The sequence below is a fragment of the Aspergillus aculeatinus genome, assembly GCF_003184765.1.
Source record: "Aspergillus aculeatinus CBS 121060 unplaced genomic scaffold BO66scaffold_42, whole genome shotgun sequence".
NCBI lineage: Eukaryota > Fungi > Ascomycota > Eurotiomycetes > Eurotiales > Aspergillaceae > Aspergillus > Aspergillus aculeatinus.
The window spans coordinates 335643-360845 of NW_020291511.1; the positions used below are offsets into that span (position 1 = coordinate 335643).

Here is a 25203-nt window from a genome sequence, read left to right on the forward strand (position 1 = left end):
ATGATTGCCCCTGCTTCCGACTCAGGCCCTGCATCCGGCTCTCCCTCCGGAGCCCGCCCCGACACTGCCTCAAACAAGGGCACCGGCACCACCGCGCCGAGCAACCCTGACTCCACCCTTGACTCGGCCTCCATGTCAAACACCTCCCAGTCCGCACCAGGTTCTTCCCCGTTTGAATCTGAATCAAGCGTCTCGACCATTTCTAGCAATGCGTCCAATGGTGATACCACGGCACAGAACGTACCCAACCCAATGGCACCTCCAAGCATCAAGGGCAGTGAAATAACATACACATCTTCGGCTGCGGCTGCCTACGCTTTGACGCCGTCGAAATCACCGGTCAGCAAACACGTAACATCGTCTTTCGCCACCGTTAAAGCTACGGCGTATACCTCCGCAGCGCAAGGGTCGTCCAGTACCATCAGCGCTGCTGAGACCATGTTCACTGGCGCTGCCGCTAGCCATCGCGAGCACATGCCTGTCTGTGGATTGTTTGCTATCATTCTTGGTGTTTGGGTGTTGTGATAGCTGTTCCGATGGCTCGATATTTATTCGCTCTCACGTAACATGCTCCTAGGCTTCGTCCGGCGCTCAACCTCGGTCAGACTCACATTTACGAGATCTATTGTTCTAATATAATTTCACAATTCTGACCTGCAAGAAGGGGAAGGGCAGGGCGTTACTGGCATAGGATAATCGACACCGTCCAGAACATAACCAAGCGAAAGTCTGTGTAGACTGCTGGTAGTCAACCTGTGGCTGCGAAATGAGGCCCTTTCGTCCTTGCGACCAATGGTCTTAGGCCTCTTCAAAGCGACGACGGTCTGAGCATCCCCCAAGTATTGCGATGATGGTATTATCTCTGTATTATGGATAGATAGTGTAGATTACTGCCAGCAGTAAGTGTGCCCTCCAACCTGAGTTTTAGAGGCCAATACCTGGACCCCACGACGGATCCGCATCTAAATCCCCCATATTGAACCACCCGCACATATCGTGCAGAGAGTCCAAAGACAGAAGGACATCTAACTCGGAGCCGGACATTGAGGCCTCTGGCGTAGTTCCCGAGGCTTGTGTCCCCTCCCCGTGACTTAGACTGGGTAGCTCACTCGAGCCGGTACTCTCCCTGGAGCGCACATTGGCCGCCGTTACGGAAGTGAGACCAAGCACATGGCTCGCGATCGTCTGGATCTCGCGGACGTTCTTGGCGGTCCGGGGCCACAATGCGCCCAGTGTCTTGAGGCATCCGATGATCATGCGGATCTGATCGCGTGCGATGGCCAGCTCCTTGCCTGCCAACAGGCAGTAGCAGGCGGAGAGCAGCGATAAGGCGCCCTCGCTGATCATGCAGGTGACGAATGGGGTATGATGGAATTGCTGCACGGGGAGGGCTAAGAGGCGGACCTGGGCTTCGACGGATCGCAAGACCCGGACTGTGTGGACGTTAACTAACTCGGGGGTAGGGGCGTCTGGGGGTGGGTCTCGGGCGCAACTGGAGAGATCCTCAACCGGGTTGAATTTGAGGTCAGAAAACGGCCGGTGTAGGCCGATGGAGGCGCTTGTGCGGGATGGTGAGCTTCATCTGGGTTATACAAGAGCATTCTGCAACATGCTTACACGTGGATGAGTAGGTGTGCTTGATACATGAGCTCGTCGATCTCGCCGGTTTTACTCATGAGCTGCTTCCGGCTCGGAGGCAACAGCAGCAACCACGCGTCGAGTATTGAATCGGCGGTCTGAATGACTCTGGTCGAGTCTTCTTTGACTGTATTCCGTGGAGCGGTCGCAATGGCCATTGCGGCGCATCGCGCGGCACCGATCAGGTAGGTGAAGGATGAAAAGACCGGGTCATCGAGGGCGAACTCGCGGCAGTCAAAGTCTTGGAGGGTCTTGGGCGCTGGGATTACCTATATCCGCCTGAGTCCAGGAGTCTGCGAGGAAGCAGGGAGTCTTTAAACTTACACCTGACTCATACTCGTGTTCTTCGCATGGTAGTCCCGCCGTGGCCTCAACATCGAGGAATGCGAAGGTCATCGTCCCCAACGTGCCTGCGAAGAATAAGTCCAGAACATAGACCGCCCACCACGCCCGCCGCCAACACTCTTGCAAAACTCGATCCCCACCACCGTGAGTGACTGCAAACTGTGACTGATAAATCTGTAGCTCTTTCGCCAGTCGTCCTGCTTGTTCGTTCTGAGACAATGCTTGCTCCTTCTGTCCATACCAGAACAGAGCGATGGAGTAGAGGAGGCGGGACGGAACCAGGACGGGGTCGAGTGGGGAGGCTTGTGCAAGGCAGGTCTCAGCTTGCTCCTCCAAAGGGTCGGACCATTCGTGAGCATGATATATATGACCTATACAACACATGACGGCACGCAGAGGCCTCCATCGGACCTCGTGACTAGGATCGCGAAGGAGAGTTTGGAAGTGGGCCTGAGGTGGTGCATAAGGATGCAAAGAGTGGAAATGGCGGTAGTACAAGTCGAGCAGAACTGATTGATCTGATTGATCTGAATGACCGATGTGCGTCTGCGGGTGAGAAGAATTGGATGGAGGGGAGGGAGGGGAGGTAGTTGAAGTAGGGATGTTGGTGATAGTCTCGGTTGCAGCGGCGGCCAAGCGCTTGCGCCGTTCCGCCAGCGCAGCGCGGTCCAGACCCCCACGACGCGACCGGGTGTACTCGCACGCTTGAGCCACTTCGACGCAGCGACTGCAGGAGGGTCGTTTGCCGTCGCATTTGAGATGTCGACTCCGACATGGTAAGCATGCGAGCGATGAACGGGTTACCTTGGAACTCATGGTGAGTTTAAAGCTCTTTTGACATGGCGATGATGTTGATGATGGGTTTATCGATAAGATGAAGGAGGAGTGGAGAGGATGCGGGTGACTCAGCATTCGTGCCCAATGCAGACTAGCGCCGGGTATCCGGGAATCCCCCGGGAATCCCCTGGGAATCCCTTAGAAATCGCCAATTGAATGACTATTGCTGTCAATGTGTATAGCATCAATGCTAAGGTACATACCTAGTACTAGTACCCGGAATCCCGTCCACAGAATCCACTGCTCTATAAATCTACAAACGATGCATCTCCGTAGCTTCCTTGTATCATCTCCCACTCACCGAACACAGCTCACTCATATCTCAAATCATTCAACACCCACCATTCCACCATGCCAGTCAAAATCGTCATCCTGGGAGCCGGGTTTGCCGGGCTCTGGAGCGCCCTGGCAGCCCAGCGCCTCATCAACCTCGCCAACCAGACCGACAACATCAAAGTCCTGGTCATTGCTCCTAGTGCAACCTTAGTTCTCCGGCCCCGTCTCTATGAGGCAGACGCTGGCAACATGACCCACCCTCTGGGTCCCCTTTTCGCTGCCACTGGCATTGAGTTCTGCCCGGGGACCGCCCAAAGCATTGATTCCGACGCGCGCATCGTTCGTATGCAGTCCATCGATGGATTACAACACGGAGTCCCTTATGATCGTCTGATCGTAGCGACTGGAAGCTCGGTCGTTCAACCGCAAAGTATCGGCGGGCTTCGCCAACACGCGTTTGACGTGGACTCCCTGGAGTCTGCTGCGAAACTTGACGCGCATCTTGCCGCTCTCCAGTCTCTTTCCCCCAGCCCTGCACGAGATACCGTGGTGGTCTGCGGGGCTGGCTTTACGGGAATCGAATTGGCTGCGGAGCTACCCAAGCGACTAAGTCATATTGCCAATGTTCGGGTCATTCTGGTTGATCGGGCGGAAGATCTTGGCCCTGAGCTGGGGCCGGGACCGCGTCCAGTCATCGCGCAAGCCTTGGGCGAGGTTGGAGTTGAGTGTCGATTGGGCTCCGGAATCCAGGCCGTTGATGCGGATGGAGTCACCCTCATGTCCGGAGAACGCATCGCTACCAGAACCGCCATCTGGACCGCTGGGGTTCGGGCCACGCCCCTCACTCAGCAGATCCCGGGCCCCAAAGACACTCTCGCACGAGTCTTCGTTGATGAATGGCTTCGTGCCCCGTCTGCCGAGCATATCTTTGTCACTGGGGATGCTGCGTGCGCCACGGCGGACAGTGAAGGGCACTACGCCTTGATGTCCTGCCAGCACGCCCTGCAACTGGGTCGGGTGGCGGGTCATAATGCAGCAGCAGATCTTCTGGGCGAACCCATGGTGAAGTACTCCCAAGCAGCCTATCTGTGTTGTCTGGACTTGGGCGGTTGGGGTGCGGTGATCTCGGGTGGCTGGGAGCGGCATGTCCAGATGTCCGGGGAAATGGCGAAGCGCGTCAAGTGCTACATCAACCAGAAGTTGATCTACCCACCTGAGGATGCCGATGAAGCTTTACGGGCTGCGAACCCAGTTGGTCCCGGCTCAGACGAGTTGCTACAGCAGATTCTTCAGGTAGTCTGACGGGGCGTGCCGTGTTCTGTCACGATAAATCGTCTTGCTTGATTTTTCATTCATGTTCTTTGTGAAATAGCTTTGTGTAATTATAGTAAGATAGGATGATTTCAGGATTAGCTATACGAAGCTCCAAGATGCTGGGTAATCGTCAATTAGAGTGGGGTGGGCTATTGCACTCGATGATAAAGAAGGCTGAACTCCTAGTCATTTACAAGTCCCTCGGACCAGCCGTAGGCATTGAATACGGTCATCAGAGGGAGTGCTCAGGTTCCCCGTAGTAACACGGATTGGATTCCATTGGCAAAGAGCAACCTCGCGTACTGGTAATGGAACTGTTTCAGAATTTCAGAGCCGAAAGGAACATTTGTCTGCGGGTTGCACTGGAACGATTGGAGCCCAATCTGCACCTGGCTTTCGGCGCTTGGGTCTGTCTTGCTCGGGCCTTCCCCGCGACTACCTTCAATTCTTGTGATTTGGAATCGGTGACAGCCCGCGAATGAGGACTCATCCGACCCAAAGCCGTAGTCAATCCAACTAGTAGCTCGCCGACCGGGCTCGGCCACTTCTGACTCAATTGCAATGTGCTTGTCTAGAATCATGAATGTGCCGAAAAAGCAGGTGCCCACGGGATGGAGGCGTGAGTCGGAGACATGCGCCCGCCGCCAGAGGGTTTGAGCCGTGTGGCCCACTCTCATAAAGCCTGGGTCATCATTTCCTTAATGAGCTCTCCCATCACTCGCTTTGGCTCAGGAGATACGGACCGGTATACCCCACGGGTAGAATTCTTCCCCCAGCAGCTGTCAACAGCAGCCACTCCGGGGCAAAAACGAAGCCACCAAAAAAGCCGCTCGTAAACAGTGCGAGGACTCGCTCGTCACTGATGCCAGCTACAGCGGCGGCAGGAATGGTCTGGGTGATGCAGTCGGTGCCTACGACGTGCTGGCGTGGGTTGGCATAGGACGAACTGAGTGAAGTGAGAAACTCTGGGCGCACCGCTGCCGTCGAGGAGGAGTGAAGGAGGGAGTGGAAAAAGGGCGAGCGAGGGATCAATCGGGCAGACATCTCTTATCACATGTATCGATATGACCCCTGGTACAGTATTGATATGGTTCTCTATTTGTACTCCATGGATCCTTCCGATTCTACCCGAACCCCCTTCCGGCTTGTTATCGACATGACTCAGAAATGGCGGTGTTGGCCACTAGTTAACTATTCGAATGCTTATAGACATAAGGCTGAGACTCAGGACGAGATATAATCACACCTTTCCCAAACCTGTCCGCAGCTCGTATAATGGACTTATGCTTCAGGCTCATCGCGACCGGGGCAACGCAAGGTCGTATTCGATCCACTGCTGGGGTATTTGTCCCCTATCCCCTCGATGTCTTGGCGCCGCACAAGCTCGAATCCATCATTGATTAAACTCGACTCTGCTGACTATCATGCACCAGTCATTAGATCAAAGCAGTATGTAATAGAGTAGTATATCATTGAAAGGACCCTCAATGGCCTATGGGCCGAGTTTAGTGCAAGATACTGACTTGGTGCCTCAACACAATTGTATGCAAACCTTTCCCGGCAATGATGGTGCCAATTACCGGCTATGTATGACTGAACGGTGCATCTTTGCCCTAGCTCGTGGCAGTCCCTTCGACAAGACCTCGTCACGAGTAGGGATGCCAGGCAGGAGGGAGTAATTGGCTCTGCGGCTAAGCTCTGGGGTTGGCGTGAGGGGAAGTGGAGAGATTATGCTTAGAGTCGATGAGAGCGTGCATTTATCCGGCTGAAATGCGGGGGACTCGCCATTGTTTCGCAGCTTTGATGCAGGTCCCCTCACCTTATCCTCGCTTATCCGGAAGCAATCTAATTTCTCCATAAATCACGCCTTCCATCAGCCCATGCCCTGACAGATGGTGTCAGTACCTGAAAGTACCTTGCAGCTCTGCAACCTCTTCCCTGAGTAATTTCCCGGTGGACTCTGCCCATCATGCGGGGTTTTGAAGTTTGCATGCATAGAGTCAGTCACACTCGCATGTCGCGGCACATCAAGGACGTAACCTAGCACTCCCAATGAGAATATATTCAGCAATGCCCCATGGAGAGTGTTTGGTTTGATGGTGGGTTATACGGAGCGCACCGAAGTATTTGTCTCACCATCATGCATCTTGGTTCCCTCTCAGCCTGGGCCATGACTTGGCTCGCGGGTCAGGCGCTGGCCATTGACCTAACCGTGTCTAAGACTGGAGGAAATGCATCCAGCCCTTTACTATACGGCATCATGTTTGAGGTCAGTGATGATAGTCTACCCGGCGCTCCGGCTACATACTAATTCCGGATTTTCCTGCTCAGGATATCAACAACTCAGGTACGATGTCGTCCAATTCATCCATCATGCCTCCGGGTCTTCTCTGCATCAGCTAATTCGAATGTAGGCGATGGGGGAATTCATGGCCAGGTACTTCGCAACAACGGGTTCCAGGGCACCAGCCCCGCACTGACTGCCTACGCCGCCGTAGGCAATGTCAACATCACACAGGATACTTCCAATCCTGTGAGCAGCGCCATCACCTCTTCCCTCAAGGTCACAGTCCCCGCCGGAGCCACTGGCTACGTAGGATTTGCCAACACAGGTTACAATGGGGTTCCCGTTCTGGCCACCACGTACAGCAACTCGTTCTACATGAAAGGCGCCTACTCGGGGACGGTCAATCTCCGGCTCGTGGGAACCTCGAGCGGGATCGTCTATGCAGACCACAACATCACAGTGAAAAGTACTACCAGCAAATTCACATCCTACGAGACGAGCTTCAAGTCTAGTCAGTCTGCCGATGCAGACAATGAGTGGCAGTTGCGGTTTGATGCTACGAAGGTGGCTGGAAAGTCTCTTAATTTCGGCTTGGTGCAGCTTTTCCCACCCACATACAAGTCACGGTGAGTCTACCTAGTGGACCTTAGTCCGAAACTCCAGCTCGACCTTTGTCTAACCAAATTATCTCGTTGCTGTGCAGACAAAATGGGTTGCGAAATGACGTCGCCAGCTTTCTTGCGGAGATCAAACCGTCCTTCCTGCGTTTCCCGGGAGGCAATAACCTGTAGGTCCAACGGTCGCGAACCGGGATATTCCGTGGTACTGAGTCCTATCCTCTGTACAGTGAAGGAGCTAGTCCCAGCAATCGGTGGAAATGGAATGAGACTATCGGCGCTGTTGTCAATCGACCAGGTCGCCAAGGTATGACATATCTCCTTCGTTCTATGAGCACACAGTTGGAGATCTAACTAATGGCTTGCAGGCGATTGGACTTACGCAAACACCGACGCACTGGGTAAGTTTCTCAGCACTGCACGGAAGAGATTATGCTAAGTCAACCGTAAGGCCTCGACGAGTATCTCTACTGGTGTGAAGACATGGGAATGGAGCCAGTTCTTGCCGTCTGGGCAGGTCTTTCTCTGGGGGGAGGTATCATCTCCGGTTCAGCATTGGACCCGTACATTGATGATATCCTCAACGAGCTTGAGGTATGTCGTTAACATCGAAGTTCACTCCACTCGAGCAACTGACTCTGAGGGCTACTGTAGTACGTGCTTGGCTCTACGACGACGACATATGGTGCGATCCGGGCCAGGAACGGCCGCACGGAGCCCTGGCCAGTGAAATATATCGAGGTAGGCAATGAAGACAACGTGCAAGGCGGATGTAGCACCTACGCCAGCCGCTTCACGGCAATCTACGATGCAATCCATGCCCAGTATCCCGATTTGATTATCATCGCCTCGACGACCTCCAGCTCTTGCCTCCCGGCGACATTGCCCACGGGGGCCTACACCGACATCCACCACTATCTCTCGCCCGACTCCTTTGTGGCCCTTTTCAACGAGTTTGACAACTATTCTCGTGAGCATCCCCTTCTAGTTGGGGAATACGCCAGCACGACTGGTAATGATGGGAGCACCACCTACTGGAGCTACATGCAGGGCAGTTGTGCCGAAGCCGTGTACATGATTGGTCTGGAACGCAACAGCGATGTTGTCAAGATGGCGAGTTTTGCGCCCTTGCTCGAGCATTTTGACATGGCCGAGTGGTCGGTAAGTACTATCTTATGCGTCCTTCCCCATCAAATGTATCCACGGTAGCTAATAGAACGTCTCTCCGCGCAATAGCCGGATCTTTTCGGTCTCGATTCTAGCCCTGATTCCATCACCGGCTCAACCTCATTCTATGTGCAGAAGCTATTCTCTACCAACCGGGGGACCACTATCCTCCCCGTCACAAGCACTGCAGACTTTGGACCTGTCTATTGGGTCGCTTCTGTGTCTGAAGAGAAAGTCTACTATGTGAAGCTGGCGAACTACGGGTCGACGGCCCAGAACGTGACGGTCAATATTGCGGGAACCACCAAGGGATCCTTGGAGTTACTGTCGGGTGGCGAGCTCGTGAGTAATTATCCGCACGATGTGTCGATTACTCCTACCACCTCGACTGTGACGGGTCGTGGCAGCTTTACCGTGAATCTGCCGGCCTGGGCGGTTGCCGTTCTCGCAGTATCGTGAAGCATCGAGTTGGTCGATTATATTGAATGTACTGGAGCTTGAACATGCCGTAGCTTGGAAGAAGGAATGAGGATTGGGAATATCAAATGCTTTCATAGGGACATAATCCAGCGAGCGGCCTAAGCAATACGTTGTCTGAAATACATTCCCATCAGCCCTGGTTCATGGACGAGATTTGATCGTGATGCTATCTACCTGGCTATCTACAACTTTGCCCTCACTGCACTCTGGCTTTCACCAGCCTTCAACCTCTTCCAGTAGGCCTCCTTGGCCTGCAAGATCTCAAACGCCTCCTCCGCCCACCGGTCCTCCCACGGCGGTAGTCCGGCTCCCTCCCCGGCAAGATCCACCAAAAAGTCAAAATACTCCTTGAAATCTGGCTTGATCTCATGGAAGCCAACTCCATTCCCTTTACTTTGCAGGCGCTTGAACTCCCAATGATCCTGCTCCGCTTTAGTCGGGAGCTCCCTCGACCGACCGGCGAAGTAGCGTGCCACCGTGACGGCCTGATACTCGTAGACGCGGAAACTAATGGCCGCCCGGACCTGTCCCACCAGAGCCAGCGAGGGGTCGGCAATGCTGAAGATATGCTGGTAGAAGCCTGCCACCCGATTGTTCGGGGTCACAGGGTCGGGGATGAGAAAGGGGTAGGAGGCTCGGTAGCCGGTGGCGAAGATGATTTTATCGACGGTCAGCGAGGTGGCATCGGTGAAGTGTGCGGTAATGCCTTGCTCGGTGGTCGACACGTGCGCAATGGTGGGTCTGCGTTGGACATTCGGAAGCGTCCAGGCGGGTTCGAGGACGGGGTTGGACCCCCGCTGGCTGAGATACAGCGGCCCTGCCACGAGGGAGTGGATTTCGGTGACGATGTCTGCGGCGGAGACATTGCCTCCCACCACCAGAACGCGCTGGTTGACGTAGTCATTGGCGCTCCGAAAGGCCTTGGCGTGCTCCAAGGCACGCGGAAACGCCTCCGACGCCGCCGCCAGCCCGGGAATCTCGGGGATGTTGGGGACGTTGTAGTGCCCCGTCGCCACGATCACGGCATCGAAGGTCTCAGTCCACCAGTAGTCTTGAGGGACCCCGCGGTAGAGCTGGCCGGATCTCCGCAGGGTGAGTCTCCATTCCTCGCCGATCTTCTCCACCCGTTCGACTGTCGTCCGGAGCGAGACCAGATGGAGGTAGGGCTGGAACAGATCCTCGATGTAGTTGGCTACCACGCGGAATGGACGAGAGGCATTGGCGGGTCCAAATTGTCTGATGGAGAGGGCCGAGTTGACCTCGGGAAATGGAGTGTGGGTGAAGGACATGGCTTTAGCTCCGACATTACTGTCGAGGTGATCATAGATGCCTGTGCGGGCAGTGGGGTTCTCTGGCAGAGAAGGGGTGAATTGAGGGAGAGCCGAAGGGGCTGGGCTGGGACCATCGAGAAGAGTGTTAGGGCTAGGGAAGGGATCCGGAGTCGCATCGTAGTGCCAGATGCCCCCAACACGGTCGCGTCGCTCAAAAACCCGGATCGTGTCAAACGTGTTTTCATCATGGAGAGCTTTGACAGCTGACAGTCCCGAAGGACCAGTGCCGACCACGGCCACGCGACGAAATCGGGGAGGCATTGTTGGCTGCTGACTTCAAATCCTGCGAGCTGCACGCGACATTAGACGGGATGATATGATGCACTAAGTACTCCTATATATATGGACATCTTGTGTTGGAAAACCACAACAACAACACCAAACGTCAACGGTATCCATCCTGTCGCCATTGCATCCTGACGTGATTAACATGGCAGGTTAATGGCCAATTCCTCATGTTTGCGAGGGGTGATAAGACCTAGGGGGTTTCTCCAATGGTGTCATTTCTGCAACCATCACACAACGGGCCAGCCATCCCGCACCAGCCACACTCGTACTTTGTCGCAGATCTCCAGTAGATTACTCCAGTCATTATGAACATAAAGAAGAACACCAGCCAGCAAATTAAAAAAAGGGTACAAAGGAGTGAGTGGTACTCCGCGTCGCCCAGAAAGATATATAACCCTGTAGTCTGGGCACAACTGCATGCCTTGCGCAGCATCGCCACCAATAGCCCCATCTCCCCCATCTCCCTCTTCTGCACTGTAGAGCGACAACAATGAGTGAGGCAATGAGTGAGGAAATGCGTGAGGCAATTGCTGCGGCACTTGCTGAGGCAACGAGGGAGGCAGGGATTGAGGCTCCTCCAACCCCTTATTCTGGGACTTACTACCGCGTTGGACAGTCGTCCGAGACCACGCGGTATGGGATTATCGGGGGCATTCTGGAGATCGATGGCACCCACTACGGGCTAACGAGCATGATTCCATTCCTGTATCGCCGCCACCCATCTCAGCCGCCGGCCCTTTCGCGTAGCGCGATCTATAGCGTCGAGACCGAGCAGTACATCGGCGGCCCTCCACCGGACCGGGCCAACGAGGCGGAGCCCGACCCCCGGTTCTGGAGCCGCGAGCAAGGCTGGGCCCTGGTAAATCTGGGCCCCAAGCCGGAGCATTGGACCAACTATTGGTACCATGATATGACCCCGAATCAGGTGGTGACGCCGCGATGGCCCGTTTCGCTCTGGAGAGGGTTTATCCCATACTACCGAGCCCGCCGGTTGATTGGGTTGCTGTGGGATTCCTGGTTGGAGCCAGTGACTTTTCGAGTGACCAAATATGAACTACTTCGTAACCTGCTGGTAGGCCCTGTCAGTGCCTACCGGATGAGAATTTCGATTCCATGTCATGACTTGCTAGGCGCGTGGGTGGTGGATGCGGAATCCGAAGCTCTCGTAGCGATGGTTGTAGCCGGCCCACGTCCATCAGAGGATCCGCGGACGGTGTATGCGGTGGATGCGACGACCATCTTGGATGAGCTGGCCAGGCGGTTTCCGGGAGTGAGCATCACCATTCCGAATCGCTACGAGTAAGAGGAATAGAGGAGGGCATAAAAAAAAAGAAAAAAAAAAAGATAGTTTGCAATCAAAGACAAGTCGATACCCATGGCCCATTGAATGAAAATTGCATTATTGTATTTATTGTGTAAGATGGAATCCTAAGTTACGGTACTGGCCGGGAAACTGCCGAAGACAAGACAAGGGAGGGTCTGGGCAGTGCCAACTTACCTAATAATACCCGCCCAGTTGCTTATCGCCTCCGGTAAGTGGGCAGCTTTTCTCTTTTCCCTCGTGTCGATTTCGCCTACTAGGCTAGGCTACTATCAACTATCGCAACAATTGAATGATGTCCGACAATTCAACTACTGTCACCCTGGCCCAGATGCCTCAGCAGAATCATCTTTGGGTTCCTGAGGATGACTGGACCGGGGTGGTCGACCGACAAAAACGACGCCGTCTGCAGAACCGATTGAATCAGCGCGCCTATCGTATGTACAGTATCACCTTTCTCAACGTGATGATCATCTATTCACCTGCATTGTCCGGAATTTCAGGCATGAAGCAGAAAGCAATCAATCAATCCTCTGCATCAGAAGGCGAGACTACTGAGTCTACGTCCAATGTCTTGGTCCAGGCCCGCAATATCACCACCACCACCACCACCGCCCACTCAACAGACTCCCCACGGTCGCATTCACCCAATGAGACCGATGACAACGATCTGGATTGCCATCTCATTCCTCAAGGCGCCCTGCAATTCCGGCGGCAGTTTGAGGTAATTGCTCGGCAGAGCTTCCGCCTGGGCAGTCCTCAGATTGAGCACTTGGTCAGTCTTCGCCGCCTGAATGTCCACCGCGCCATCAATGAGAACATCCGCGCCCTGGGCATGACTCCAGCCTGGATGCAGCCGGAGGATGCGCTGTCCATCTTCAACTTGCCGGTGCCGGGCTCTTCGGAAGCACAAATCCCCCCGAGTCTCCAGCCCACCCCCATCCAGCGCCTCGTGCCTCATCATCCGTGGCTGGACTTCTTCCCCTTCCCCCGGATGCGCGAGGTCATGATTCTCGCCGGAGACCGGCTCGACGAGGATGAACTGTGCCGGGATCTGATGGCCTTCTGGGACACTCACAACACGGGGGCCTCTCTCGTGGTCTGGGGACCGCCGTGGGATCCCCGGAACTGGGAGGCAACCGAGGAATTCGTGCGCAAATGGCGCTGGCTACTCGTGGGATCGCCCGAACTGCTCGTCTCAACCAATTGGTGGCGGGCAAGGAGAGGAGTTCCTGCGCTGCGTTGGCACCAGTTAGGGTTACAATGATCATCTAGCCACCCGGCCACCTAGCTACAACAAGAACTCATCATGCGCCCAGGATCAACGCTATTGCCATCTCTAGAGCTAATGCAGGAATAAGTATCGCCATTTAGATTTCTTCTGCCTTTGGACCGTGCGACGCAGATCATCTCTGGGCTGCCACAGGCGCACGCTTTCTGGACACCGCGCGGTGACGAGGAGTACTGCAACACCAGATCAAGACAATCAACACCCCAAGAACAAACCCTCCTCCGATTCCGGAAACCAGTCCAATCACCAGCGAGCGGTAGCGATCAAACCACGAGTCCGTTGGCTGCCGATTGTTACAGCTGTCGTCTTGACATTGACTTCCATGATCCCCCCGACACCGAGCGCCTGCCCCCTCCCGGAAACGACACGTGGCCCCATCACAGCAGGCGTCGTCCTGACAATGTCCACCACAGTCGCACTCCTCCCCTTCTTCGACGATACCATTTCCGCATCCGTCTGGTGTTATAATAGTCAGGTTGCGGTCGCTACCATCGGCAAGGCACGAGGTCTGCACCCGTCGGTTGCCGATCAAGGAACATATGTTCCCGATGCTGCAGGGTGAGAATGTGGTCTGTCGAGAAGAGGAAGATGGGTTCATCAGATATGCACCTGATGCGTCACATGTGGAGGAGGAAAAGGGGCAGCATTGCGCGCGAGACGAAGAGCAGGCAGGGGATTCGCAATCGTGAATCGCTCCAAACATATGCCCTGATTCGTGGCTGTTGAGATCAAAGAACCGTCAGCATGGATCGGACTAGCAACGGACTGAAGCAGGAATCAGACACTCACGCAAAGACCTGCCATTGATTCACAGTGCGCGCCACGACGTTGGCACCTTGATTGATGTTGCACAGCCCCCCGACCAAAGACACACCCACCACATTGTTGGTGGGACAGTTCGTCATCAACGTCCAGTAGGCATTTGCCCCGTCTTGGGACTCTCTCCAGGAGGCAAACTGTCGGAGACGCCAGTCTATATCCCCCGCGGAACACGGTACGTTCCAGGGCGTGGTCTCAGGAGCGCGCTCGGGGCAGGCTTCGTCACTGATGGTGAGGTTTCGGATGGCAAGAGAGACGTTGAAGGTCTGTTCAAACACTTCCGAAGCTGCATTGACCATGCTGATTAGTACTCGCCGCATTTCCTCACTCGACCCAAACGCCTCTCGAAAGGTGCAATCCGCGGCCAAGCCAATGAGAGCAATCCTTCGCGAGGTGGGACATCCGGCGGTGCTGCCTATGTGCTGGAGCAGCTCGTCGAAATTTCCCATGTACTGGCGCAGGGAAAACCGGTTATGCGTCACTACTCCTGCGGATGCCAAGACGGTGAACTCTCCAGAAGCGCGAGTGTGCTGCACCGTGCCTCTAGATAAGTCTTGCAACTGGTTTAGGGCTGCTTCAGGCGCGGTTATCTCCACGTGCGTCAAAAAGGTATTAACCAAGCCATCCACGGCGGTGACGGCTTTAAGATCATAGTACCGACCAAACAGATTTACAGTCCCCTCGAACAACGGGCTGTCTCCATCACGAATGAGATATACACGGGCTCGGCCAGCTGGATACCACGAGCTATTGGTGGAAGATACCCAGGCATCGCCATAGAAGACTCTTCCTTGGTGGTCGGCAAAGGACTGAACCTCTTTGAGCCTTCCACTGCCATCGAGATAATGAAGGCGGGCATCTTTCGAGATGATGGCACGATTGGGCTCCAGCTGCAGTCGGACTCTGCTATCATATCCGTCAATCGCGAATGTGAGGTTCAATTGTTCTGCTACACTAGCATCCTCCGAGAGGCAATGAAGGTCAATCTCTTTCACTCGGACTGCACGTTCTACTCTGGGGACGTGGGTTGAGTGACCTAGTCAGGTTAGCCGGCTTCGAGCGACGCGGGTTTGCGACTGTTCACTCACTTGTGGCCGGATGAACAAGTGATACGGCGAACAGGAAACAGAGGACAAGGCAATGGAACATGATTGATCGAAAATGGATTGAGACTCTGACTTGTCCAACATCTCAAAGCCCCTTCTTAAAGCATCGAGCCGGATACCAAAACTAGACCACAAAACGGCTCGGTGACTGCGGAACCCTTCTTGGGACCGCCATTTGCTTTGCAGTCATCACAATGTGAAGCAAAGTGCTTAGGCAACACAATTCTTTGTACACAAACAATGTGGTTGATGCTAATCAATGCCGATTTTCTCGGATTCTACTTCGGATACCGTAAGCCGTCTCACTAAGCCGTGGCGCCGCCAAGCACGGGTATCAAAGGCCCAGTTGAGGGTTAAGCACAGCCTCCCTTGAAATGTCCAGTATCTTTGCGACTCTCAGCAAATGGCGTATTGATTACAAACCAGATATGACGATCACAGCCTAGAGGGTGCTTGATAGTGATGCAAGCTAGAAGTTCCCAGTCGCGTCTGCCAAGCGGTGCTGATGGGCGTTGAGGGCGTCGAGAGGCAGTGCGCTAGTCACCGTACCAGGGCTGCATCCCAAGAGTCAGCATATGGCGATGTGCCTCCGTCTTCGGTGGAATCTCGGTTGGAGATAAGGTAAGGCGCTAATGCAGCCGGCTTACGCCAAGAGCCCCACTTGAACTCATTTTCTTCATTTTTATCGGTTGTCTTCCATGGTAATCATGAAACATGCTGACATCCCCAACGGATTGACATCCCCAAAGAACCAATGAATAATGTATCCATGGTGAACTATACATCTTTATTGTTCCGCAAAGACCCTGGATAGACGCCTATTTACACAAACAAACCCGCCGATACCGGCGCACTCAGCATCTGCTCGGTCTGGATCTCCCCGAGCAGCGCATTTCCCGGGTAATCCTCCAAATCCAGGTCCATGAAGCCCCTGGCTGCCCACTTTCTCGGCGTGACGAAGAACGAATGACCATTGACGGTGGGGTCACTGAGCACCCGCAGTAGGCACTGCCCGGCATCTTCAGTGGTGGCGAATTGCACCCCGGCATTCGAGACGTGGGCGAACGCCTCCTCCGAGAGGATATTGGTTCGAACGTACCTAGCGCCATATGTTAGCTCACGCCATGACGCCATTTACAACATGGACTCTTCTGCAACCTACCAGGGAGAAATCACGTTGATGCGCGATCCGTAGTAGTACGTGGTCTGCCGCAGCGAATGCATGATCCCTCGCATTGCCCACTTACTCGCGCTGTACTGCGGTCCCCGGGGACAGTCCAGGAAGGCTGCGCCTGATCCGATGAGAATCAGACAGGTATCCTCCTGCTCATGGGTGGGTATGGTGCCATTTTGGAGGATGAAATAATGCGCAGCCAACTTTGCCGTGTACAAGGGGCCCTTGATGTTGACGTCGATGATACTCAGATCCGGCTCGGACGGTTCCTGGGCAAGAGGAGTTTGCTGGAAGACTTCGTCCGGGCGATGGATCCCGGCATTCGCCACCACGTAGTGAATGCGGCGGGTCGGGGACCAGGCCACTGCCTCGTGGAATAGTTGCTCCTGATCAGGCCAACGACTAGCGTCGCAGGCAACGAACTTGGTTCTGAATACGACTCCCCGTCAGAGACAGACAATCCTTGAGCCAAAATGATCGGACGGAGCATACCGGGCGAGCTCTTGCTCCAGCTGTTTGCCCTTATTTGGGTCAATATCGGCGAAGCACACATAGGCCCTGGTATACGAGGTTTAGCTGCCGACTCTGAATGATGAGAAAGGAATTCCAGGCTTGTCCCCACCCGGCAGCAACCAGCGCTCGCACGTAGGCTTCACCCAGCCCACTAGCCCCTGTTCGTTCATCAGCTCAGAGATGGTCGGACAAGAAAAAGGTCTCTACACCAAGTACCTCCGGTGACAATGGCTAGCTTGCCTCTCAGATTGCCGGTGTCAAAGCCTTGGTCGCAGCTGACCGGCCCGGTATGGACGTAAGGAGTCATGTCAAATTGACGCTTGGCTGGTGGAGGAGGACGCGTAGGGGAATCGTGGCTTATTGTGGATTGGAAAAGTAACAAGAAGAATGAGGCGCAAGAACTGGGAACGGCCATGCAAACTGGCCTTTTATCACGTTCGGGTCAACCTGGGTCCCTTGCCAAGCTCGCAGCTGACCTAGAATTGCGCGCTTCGGAGACCCTGGACGGTTAGGGCTCCAGGGGCGAGTGTCGCCCCGCATGTCAGCAACTTGCATCAAGGAGCTGGGGACACACCTCTTCTACTGAGGCTAATGACGTAGAGCAACGAATTGTAGATTTATAAGTATGCTGGTCGAACCGGTCTATTGTCCTACCCAAGAGACACCAACTCATCTTCTCGTTCTTTGACCTTTCGAATCAACGGAATCACCATGAAAGTTGCAGCTGCTCTAAGCCTTACACCAACTCTGCTGTATCTCCTGCCAGCAACCGCCCAAAACATGTCCTATGGTGCCGACAACTTCTACCGGAGTGACAGCGTGACCCTCCGGCCCATTAGCTTCAAGAACCAATACCAGATGACTGTGGCTGCGAATCTCTTCGTCCCCCACAACCTCACTGAGAACGGGGGCGCTGCACCAGCCATTATCGTCGGCCATCCGATGGGGGCCGTGAAGGAGCAGAGTGCCAATCTGTATGCCACCAAGCTCGCCGAGCAGGGCTTTGTCACTCTATCTCTTGACCATCAGTTCTGGGGAGGTAGCTCGGGGGAGCCGCGCAATGCTGTCTCACCCGACTTGTATGCTGAAGCATTCAGCGCCGCGGTGGACTACCTTGGCACCCAGGATCTGGTCTCGATCGACCGCCAGCGCATTGGTGGAGTGGGCGTCTGTGGCAGTGGTGGTTTCCTCATTAGCGCAGCGAAGATCGACCCGCGCATTCGAGCCATCGCGACGGCGAGCATGTACGACATGGGCTCTGTCAACCGAAATGGTCTTCAGCACGCCCAGAATCTTACCCAGCGCCAGGCGATCATTGCTGACGCCGCGCAACATCGCTGGACCGAGCTGGAGGACCCGAGTCAGACCCAGTACACTGGCGGTACCCCTAACGAGCTAACCAACGACACGTCACCTGTCGGACGGGAGTTTTATGACTTCTACCGGACCTCTCGTGGTGAATTCACCCCTGCCGGTTCGACTCCGGAGCTCACCACTCACCCGACCTTGACGAGCAATCTCAAGTTCATGAACTTCTATCCCTTCAATGACATCGAATCCATCTCTCCTCGTCCCTTGTTGTTCATCTCCGGCGATCAGGCCCACTCCCGCGAGTTTAGCGAGGATGCTTATGCCCGAGCTGTCCAACCGAAAGAACTTCTCTGGATTCCGGGTGCCGACCATGTTGACCTCTACGATCGCGTCGACCTCATCCCCTTCACCAGGCTCACCCAGTTCTTCCAGACAAACCTCGCTAGCAACGACACTGGTGTGGCTCGTCGTGGCATTAGCTCTGCCTAATCGGTCTACACCTGTCTCGTGAGGTGTCTCGGTATCAATCACCGGTCGTTCGGATTGTGACTTTGAGGGCTGCTGGTGAGGATCATGGGACATAAGACAACAACCTTCCTACAATTGAAGCATTTCAGTAAGGTGTTCAACGCCAATAGCATTCCTCCTACGCGATTGCCGATTCGGAAGGCAAGACCTCTGGCACTTGTTGTTACATCCCTCGTTAGCTATTGTGCAAAACCACCTGCAAGGCTTGCTCTTGGAGGCTGATGATTGTGACATACGGCCACAGCTTTGGCTCTTCGATGGATGTTCTTCATGCATTCCTTTCATTGTCAGCGGTGCAACGGTCCGCCAACTCGCTTTGTCTTTTTACTTCTCTTCCTTTTGGAAAAGCTTTCTACAGCAATAGAAATGCTGGGCCTTCGTTTAGGTAATCCTGAGTATGGTATCACACACTCTACTTTTAACGCTATGTCTTTTTGCACACACTTGTTTTCGTGCTTTTCTGTGCAGTTCTTTGTAAGGATGCGAATGGTGATGGCTCAAAGGGCATCAAACTAGACTCTACTGTCATGCTTTGTTATGTCAACACCGTGCATCCTGAATCCTTTGAACCCTTGTGTCTGACAAAGACCGCAATCCCCCTGGCACACATTAGGCCCTGGTGCTACTTGTAAGTCTTCATTGTACAGAACCGGAATTTTCTGCTACACTTGGTCAAACTATGTGTGAAGTCGTCATCTATTTGCTTTCTTCTTCTCTGCATACATGGTATATAAACCCCAAAATCAACCCTGTCTAATCGGAGATTCAAGCTCAATAGCCAAAGACGCAAGCCTGACACATACTAGACACCGTCTCAATTTCGGAAGCACAAGCTCATCTTTCTCTTACCTTCCAACCTGGTCAATATGGGACGTGGACATTACGACACTTCCGGTAGCAGCAAGCCTGCAGGCCCGGCACCACCGCCACCTAAGGAAGACAAGGACAAGAAGTAAGGTCTTAAGCAATCTCGATCTTCCTGCCACACTCGAGCCCAATGTCGAGCTAGTTGCCAGAAGATTAAAATACTGGGGATGAAGTAAGGTGTTTTCATACCTCGTCGTTTCCGAGGGTAACTATTGAAAACAAGGAAATAAAAAAAAGAAATTGATTGAACCCCTCGTCCAGGGGACGCTACCACTAAATGATTGGACCGTTGTTTTATGACAAACTTATTTTTCTTTCCAATGTTGTTAAGATGCTTTCAAAGTACCGGATCGTAGGGAGTCTGATTGAGAGCAAAATACTAAGCCTCTTCCAGGTACCTCTGGCAATCTTAGCAATGTTAAGACGTGTTCCTCTCGCAAAGCCAGCTTGACATTTCCCGATATTTGCAAAATATAGAACCAAAGCTCCAAGCAAACAAAGCCACGCATCAATTTTGACTCCCCGATTGATGGCCAGACTTATCGATCATGATATGGAACTCCATACCTTCGAGCATACACTCTCCTTTTGCTCTAAGCCGCCATGCGATCAACACGAAGCTGCAGCTCCTTGACCAAATCGATTCCCACCCGGGTAGCATGATCCAGCCTGTCATCTGGTAACCCGAGCAACCTATTCTGCGCCTTGGACGAGAAGTCACCCGAACCACCTGGGTAAAACGCCCTGGCGTACAGCATCTTGCTAAAACCCGCCATATTCCCCCGTTTGACCTGAGCAAGGCCATCCTCGTACCGCTTCTTGGTATCCTGACAAGTAATCGTCCAGTCTGCGTCAGTGGTAGAGGTCACATGCTTGACGCTGTTAAACATCTCGTTTTGGCTGACTACAAAGCTCGTGATGTACACGCCCTTGTTAAGAAACGTGGACAGGGTGAGGCTTTTGTCCCTATCGTCCTCGGGAAGCTCGTTGAGGCTCAGCAGTTTGGCCACGGCGCGTCCCACCTGCGACAATGTTGACGTCGAGATCTTGACGTTGCCATCGCCATAAACTGTCAGGGAACGGGCGTCGAAGTCGAACCCAAAGCGCGCCTCTCCACCCGCCAAGCTGTAATCGTACCAGAACCCACAACACACTGTGATCCACTGCATGCCCAGCCTCTCAATCTCGTCCCTGTGGGCTCTGGCGATAGGCCCCAGCAATGTATCTTCGCCAAATTGGATGTCTTCAATATCGCCGGCGTATCCGTTGGGCATCACGTAGGGAATACCAGCTTTGGCAGCCGCCTGGACAAGCTTGCTGTGGGTGTCTCGGGGCGCAGTGGGGGCCATGGTGATGATCAGGAATTGCTGGCCCCTGAGAGCAGCGACAGTAGTGGCCTCATCGTTGTAGTCGACCGAGGCGACTCGGACACCGTCGGGAACCTTGTTGTCGCTGTCTTTCCGGGAAATTGCCGTAACAGTGTGTCTTCCGGTGTCTAGAAGCGCCTGGGCGATGTGGGACCCAATGGTACCCCCAGCCTGGATGAGATGGTCAGTGGTGCTGTATCTCTCGATGCGGATCTAGGTCTACTTACGCCGACAATGGCAACTCTTTCGATGCTGTTTGTGAAGCCGGCGGGCTGGTCTTTGGCGTACATGGCCATGGTGGTCAGGGAACTGGTTGATTGTCGGTATTCTCGCTGGATGTGGTGCTAAATGAATTGCCCCTTTGGCTCAGGCTTGTGATAGGAACAGGAATACTCCCAGGTGACATCTATTTATGTTCTTCTCTGTGTCTCCTCCCACTGACAAAACCCGCGCCGGGCCGCCGCCGCCGCCGCACGCAAGGGTGCGAGAACGCTTCCTGATTGGCTGGTGCGGCGATAAGGAGGCCACCTCCGCAATAGCCGCAAATTAAGCCGCTCACGCAAGATATCTATGCTTTGAAAGAACTACCGGTCGCTGCGGCATAGACCATGGAAAAGTACAGGAAAGTGAGATTATTCTTGGTCCGGGGTTAGATGTGAACTGGCTATATGTGGGTGTTCAGTATATCGTATCGTCATCCATAAAAAGCCGATGCCGGATCTTAACTCCGTCCGACTTGACCATCATACAGCTTTGGGATTCTGGGCGACTCTAGTGAGTCCGTATGCACGCTCATCAGCGTCTTCATAGGGGAAGATCAGGACCGAGCATAGACAAGTATGGCTCAATGAAGAATTGGTCCCAGTTAATTTCCCAACTCATGTCTGGCATCGCAATATTGGCCTCAGCTGTCGGCGGTGTCTGACCAAACCCATATCCTGCTTCGACAGCTTCCAGCTGAGCCAGTTCCTTTCGCTTCTTGGTCATGGTTAAGCCGAGGAGGTGGCGCGCCATCGACAACGCCTCCCGCGTCAGTCCGGTATCGGCAGCCTTGACAAGGTGCTCCAGGCCCTTAAACGCACTGTCAATGTGGGGAAAAGCTACCGGAGTGTCAATGGCCAACAGAATGCAGCAGTATTGGAAGACGCTGCCAATCGCGTTCCAAAACAGATGACCCTGATCAGCTTGCCCCTTGGCTGCCTCCACTGCGGCGTTGCCGCTGTTAATGACGAGTTTGATGATCTCGTCTGGTATCTGGGTCTTGAGCTGGTAGAGCCGTCGATAAAAGCAAAATGCAAGATCCGCCTTCGTCACAACCAGGAACGGATGGCTTACTTTGGACTCATCCAGGGCCTTGAGACGATGATATAATTCCTGCGTGGGACTAGCAGGTTGTGTGTCGTACTTCAACGCTGCGTTGGGCGAGGGAATAATGTGGGCGAGTTGTACGAACTGCTCAGCCACGGACCCTGGGACGCAGATGATGGGCTGGCAAGTCACGGTCCGATATCCGACCGACGAAAGATCGTACTCATAAGACAGGATGTTATGCCCGGCCCACGAGATCCAGAAGATTCTGCGCAGACGGTCAGCACTATGGCCGAGGATGGCGGCGCCTGCCATTGAGGCCATCTTCGTGATGGTGACTTCCTCGTGCAGGCCGATGGCCTCGCAGAGATGCATTTGCGTGCACGAAGCGATCCAAGCATTGCTGGGCCGGGTTGTAGCTCGCAGGTAAAAGACTCGCATGCCCCACGCAACGATGTGGTCAATGCCATGGAGACGCATGGAGGAGGGATCGTCGAGAATCGCCTTGGCGTACTGCACCAGGTCCGACTCCCGCGGGTGTCTGCGTGGGGATAGGAAGGATCCGAGGGCCGCCACGCCGGCGGCCACAGCAGCAAAGGCGGCCGCATTGCTGCCAGAACCCCGGTAATAGTCCCAGCATCGCTGCGTGTAGGTGGTAGGGTCAATCACGTCACCGATGGGACCCAGTACGGTGAAGTACACCCCCGAGAAGAAGCCAAGGTCTTCCTCCGAGATGAGGTCACCCAGAAAGCAGTGAGCGTTGGATGCTTCTTCGGGGCGGACGCCAAAGTTGTAAGCGAATGACCGCATCTTGGGAGGACTCTCGGAGCCCAGAGCCACTCCAAGGATATGTGGGAATGCCATGGCCGCTGATGCCCCAGAGTATCGAAACCTTTGCTCATCAAAGATGCCGGGAGACGGCCCCACGGCCACGGCGGGGAGGGGAGTCTGGGCCGGCGAGTCGACTGGCTCGATCTGACCTCGGTTGAGAGTTCCCTCGTCGCGCTCCAGGTTTGTGCGCTTGGCTGGAGGCGGAGGATGGCCGTCGGTGTAGGTGCAATTGTAGCCGTGGGTGGTGCACATCCCACAAGGATACACGGCGTCGCATTTCCGCTTGCGCTGATGGCATGGGATGCATGCCTTCCTCGCCCGCCTCCGCTTGGTGATTGTCGTTGACATGACCTAGTCAAGCTGCTGCAAGTGTGGACCTCTACACATTGAACGAAAGCTCCATCCATCAACAGGTGGGAGGATTTCGATTCAAGGTCGGAGGCGGAAGAGACGTGTTAACCGTGTTAACCCCATGGGGCTAGCGTGAATCGATTTGAGTATGTTATTGTATTGTAAGTTACTGTAGGTTACCCCTAGTACTTTATGTACACTTACTGTTCACATACTGTACACATAATGTAAACATCAGTTCAGGTCTCCCCACTAGGTACGACTACCAGTGTCCCCCATCTTAGGGTCACGCCTATCAAAATTTTGGCTGTTCCCCCTCAACGCTTTGGGCGCTGTGTCTGCGGCAGGCACCCCCGGCGTTGTTATCATATATTTGCTCCAAAAGGATACTTGTAGCAATCAGAGCCCACGCTAATTCTGGACTTGACAAGTCAGTGGCCGGACCTGGCGTTGCTTAGCCTCCAGTAGGTCAGTAATCCCAGCATTGGTTCTTTTTGCTGGTGGCTACACCGTAGAGAGCGTCATGGTGGTGTCACGGTGGTGACGCATTCCGGTCTGTAGGCGGACAAACGCTCCGAGTATTGTTGAAGGAGGGGGTGATCATCCGGCATGTCGTTGATTGTACTGCCAACCAGGGAACAGAACAGACCACTTGGAAATCGGGACTGAATAATAAGTGCGTATGTGTAAGATGTAATTGGCATCCCGAAAAGACACAGTTCATCATAGAAATGCATCCAGTCCTATAGCTTTTCGTCTGCGACCCAACATAAAACACTCAATCCCGGGAAAGCCCTAATGTACACGCAACTCGTGCCTGTCTCAAGCCTGCCCATTTTCCGAACTTGTCTGATCACCACTATAGCGCCCAGCATAACAGCTTCAAGGCTATGCCATCCCTGCTCCAGTCTGGTGTGAATACTTAGTCCAGTCAATCTCCGGCTTGTTGCTTTTGTCAGTTCACATGGTGCCATGAGGCAGGGAATGAGCCAACACGGGAACTATGAGGCGCTTGACAACTTTGGAAGCCTTTCCGATGACTGTCTTGCTCGAGCTTTCATTCCGTCGCCTCGGAACCATCGTCAGCGAGCTCCTTGAGCTCGGTAGTCCAGCCCATCAATTGAGTCATGATAAGCTGCACGTCTAAGCATTATTATATGGAGTAGATAGAGACGGAAACTAGCTACAGGATCAGCAGCATGCGATGGAGTCCGAAATGTGCATCGGTAATCATTGGTCCGTGCAGCGCAGCAGCCCTGTCGATTGCTGGATATTGTAGCCTGCCTTAACTAATCTCAATCAGTAGTAATTCCCAAGAGACAGACACATCTAGGCCCTTCCGCGGGCCGTTTCGCGATCTACCTTGTTTCTCCACTTGATGCAGTTCTACCCATACTAGTGGTGCTTCTAGAGCTAACGGGAAGACGTGAAAAGCCCTGCGGAGAAGAAAGCCCAGCTTTCCAGCTTGTGAGATGGCCTCCTTCCTGACACACAGTATCTTTCCAAATGGAGACTAGCTCTTTCAGTTTCGCCATATCCTCATCGACGATCAAGGTCCAGCCAGCCTTTCCATCCCTGGCTGCTTCTGGTCGGAATGATTGACTTCCCTCTAGACTCTCTCGCGTAAAGTGACGACACTCTGTGGTATATGTCGTATGTTCTAGAGCACGAAGTAATTTTCTAAGCACTTCCGTAATTGGCCATCCCGCCTGATTAGCATACTCGACACCGGAGAACTTTGGCGGTCAAACTACTCAGGCCGGTAAGTGTGACCGAGCTAGAACAGATGGAAAGGAATGATCGATGGTGTTGAGGCGGCAAGTCACTAGGCTTGTG

The 25203-nt window shown here is 54.0% G+C and overlaps 13 protein-coding genes across 13 annotated transcripts; 5 read left to right on the top strand and 8 right to left on the bottom strand.

Moving 5' to 3' along the window:
• Positions 1–636: 636 nt before the first annotated feature.
• On the bottom strand, positions 637–2805 carry BO66DRAFT_393888 (putative C6 transcription factor). Its single transcript, XM_025647862.1, has 3 exons — positions 1963–2805; positions 1618–1907; positions 637–1558 (listed from the first exon to the last, which is right to left on the bottom strand). The coding sequence occupies exons 1-3, from the start codon at positions 2797–2799 to the stop codon at positions 925–927; spliced, it is 1761 nt and encodes a 586-aa protein (XP_025501288.1). The 5' UTR covers positions 2800–2805; the 3' UTR covers positions 637–924.
• Positions 2806–3029: 224 nt separating this feature from the next.
• Positions 3030–4398, top strand: BO66DRAFT_430661 (NAD(P)/FAD-dependent oxidoreductase; the record flags this gene model as incomplete). The annotated part of the gene is made up of 1 exon (XM_025650541.1): positions 3030–4398. The coding sequence occupies exon 1, from the start codon at positions 3172–3174 to the stop codon at positions 4396–4398; it is 1227 nt and encodes a 408-aa protein (XP_025501289.1). The 5' UTR covers positions 3030–3171.
• Positions 4399–4437: 39 nt separating this feature from the next.
• BO66DRAFT_393889 (uncharacterized protein) lies at positions 4438–5292 on the bottom strand. The gene has a single exon (XM_025647863.1). It carries the CDS (start codon positions 5085–5087, stop codon positions 4656–4658), a length of 432 nt encoding a protein of 143 aa, XP_025501290.1. The 5' UTR covers positions 5088–5292; the 3' UTR covers positions 4438–4655.
• Positions 5293–6371: 1079 nt separating this feature from the next.
• On the top strand, positions 6372–8940 carry BO66DRAFT_457967 (glycoside hydrolase; the record flags this gene model as incomplete). The annotated part of the gene is made up of 9 exons (XM_025652187.1): positions 6372–6679; positions 6742–6757; positions 6825–7323; positions 7401–7484; positions 7545–7621; positions 7683–7715; positions 7766–7908; positions 7969–8475; positions 8551–8940. Exons 1-9 carry the CDS (start codon positions 6488–6490, stop codon positions 8938–8940), a joined length of 1941 nt encoding a protein of 646 aa, XP_025501291.1. The 5' UTR covers positions 6372–6487.
• An 88-nt stretch (positions 8941–9028) lies between these two features.
• On the bottom strand, positions 9029–10926 carry BO66DRAFT_457975 (FAD/NAD(P)-binding domain-containing protein). The gene has a single exon (XM_025652188.1). The coding sequence runs from the start codon at positions 10551–10553 to the stop codon at positions 9144–9146; it is 1410 nt and encodes a 469-aa protein (XP_025501292.1). The 5' UTR covers positions 10554–10926; the 3' UTR covers positions 9029–9143.
• Positions 10927–11070: 144 nt separating this feature from the next.
• On the top strand, positions 11071–11883 carry BO66DRAFT_403916 (uncharacterized protein; the record flags this gene model as incomplete). Its single annotated transcript, XM_025648897.1, has 1 exon — positions 11071–11883. One exon carries the CDS (start codon positions 11071–11073, stop codon positions 11881–11883), a length of 813 nt encoding a protein of 270 aa, XP_025501293.1.
• A 284-nt stretch (positions 11884–12167) lies between these two features.
• BO66DRAFT_379524 (bZIP transcription factor) lies at positions 12168–13168 on the top strand (the record flags this gene model as incomplete). Its single annotated transcript, XM_025645856.1, has 1 exon — positions 12168–13168. The coding sequence occupies exon 1, from the start codon at positions 12194–12196 to the stop codon at positions 13166–13168; it is 975 nt and encodes a 324-aa protein (XP_025501294.1). The 5' UTR covers positions 12168–12193.
• Positions 13169–13238: 70 nt separating this feature from the next.
• On the bottom strand, positions 13239–14067 carry BO66DRAFT_157938 (uncharacterized protein). The gene has a single exon (XM_025642194.1). The coding sequence runs from the start codon at positions 13893–13895 to the stop codon at positions 13308–13310; it is 588 nt and encodes a 195-aa protein (XP_025501295.1). The 5' UTR covers positions 13896–14067; the 3' UTR covers positions 13239–13307.
• BO66DRAFT_441194 (uncharacterized protein) lies at positions 13978–15160 on the bottom strand (the record flags this gene model as incomplete). The annotated part of the gene is made up of 2 exons (XM_025651323.1): positions 13978–15047; positions 15100–15160. The coding sequence occupies 2 exons, from the start codon at positions 15158–15160 to the stop codon at positions 13978–13980; spliced, it is 1131 nt and encodes a 376-aa protein (XP_025501296.1).
• Positions 15161–15939: 779 nt separating this feature from the next.
• BO66DRAFT_473517 (putative short chain dehydrogenase/reductase) lies at positions 15940–17111 on the bottom strand (the record flags this gene model as incomplete). Its single annotated transcript, XM_025653053.1, has 5 exons — positions 15940–16216; positions 16280–16720; positions 16784–16849; positions 16914–16962; positions 17021–17111. The coding sequence occupies 5 exons, from the start codon at positions 17109–17111 to the stop codon at positions 15940–15942; spliced, it is 924 nt and encodes a 307-aa protein (XP_025501297.1).
• Positions 17112–17512: 401 nt separating this feature from the next.
• On the top strand, positions 17513–18663 carry BO66DRAFT_355049 (alpha/beta hydrolase; the record flags this gene model as incomplete). Its single annotated transcript, XM_025644838.1, has 1 exon — positions 17513–18663. One exon carries the CDS (start codon positions 17516–17518, stop codon positions 18602–18604), a length of 1089 nt encoding a protein of 362 aa, XP_025501298.1. The 3' UTR covers positions 18605–18663.
• Positions 18664–19893: 1230 nt separating this feature from the next.
• Positions 19894–21228, bottom strand: BO66DRAFT_355052 (aromatic alcohol reductase). The gene is made up of 2 exons (XM_025644839.1): positions 21105–21228; positions 19894–21048 (listed from the first exon to the last, which is right to left on the bottom strand). Exons 1-2 carry the CDS (start codon positions 21171–21173, stop codon positions 20104–20106), a joined length of 1014 nt encoding a protein of 337 aa, XP_025501299.1. The 5' UTR covers positions 21174–21228; the 3' UTR covers positions 19894–20103.
• A 453-nt stretch (positions 21229–21681) lies between these two features.
• Positions 21682–23364, bottom strand: BO66DRAFT_422244 (C6 zinc finger domain protein; the record flags this gene model as incomplete). The annotated part of the gene is made up of 1 exon (XM_025650034.1): positions 21682–23364. The coding sequence occupies one exon, from the start codon at positions 23362–23364 to the stop codon at positions 21682–21684; it is 1683 nt and encodes a 560-aa protein (XP_025501300.1).
• Positions 23365–25203: the final 1839 nt, after the last annotated feature.

Coding starts and splice junctions, on each gene's coding strand:
- BO66DRAFT_393888 (XM_025647862.1), bottom strand. CDS start 2,799: ATGAGTTCCAAGGTAACCCGTTCATCGCTCGCATGCTTACCATGTCGG. Junction 1,908..1,962: donor AACACGAGTATGAGTCAGGT/GTAAGTTTAAAG, acceptor AGGCGGATATAG/GTAATCCCAGCGCCCAAGAC. Junction 1,559..1,617: donor GCACACCTACTCATCCACGT/GTAAGCATGTTG, acceptor ATCCCGCACAAG/CGCCTCCATCGGCCTACACC.
- BO66DRAFT_393889 (XM_025647863.1), bottom strand. CDS start 5,087: ATGAGAGTGGGCCACACGGCTCAAACCCTCTGGCGGCGGGCGCATGTC.
- BO66DRAFT_457975 (XM_025652188.1), bottom strand. CDS start 10,553: ATGCCTCCCCGATTTCGTCGCGTGGCCGTGGTCGGCACTGGTCCTTCG.
- BO66DRAFT_157938 (XM_025642194.1), bottom strand. CDS start 13,895: ATGTTTGGAGCGATTCACGATTGCGAATCCCCTGCCTGCTCTTCGTCT.
- BO66DRAFT_355052 (XM_025644839.1), bottom strand. CDS start 21,173: ATGGCCATGTACGCCAAAGACCAGCCCGCCGGCTTCACAAACAGCATC. Junction 21,049..21,104: donor AAAGAGTTGCCATTGTCGGC/GTAAGTAGACCT, acceptor CATCTCATCCAG/GCTGGGGGTACCATTGGGTC.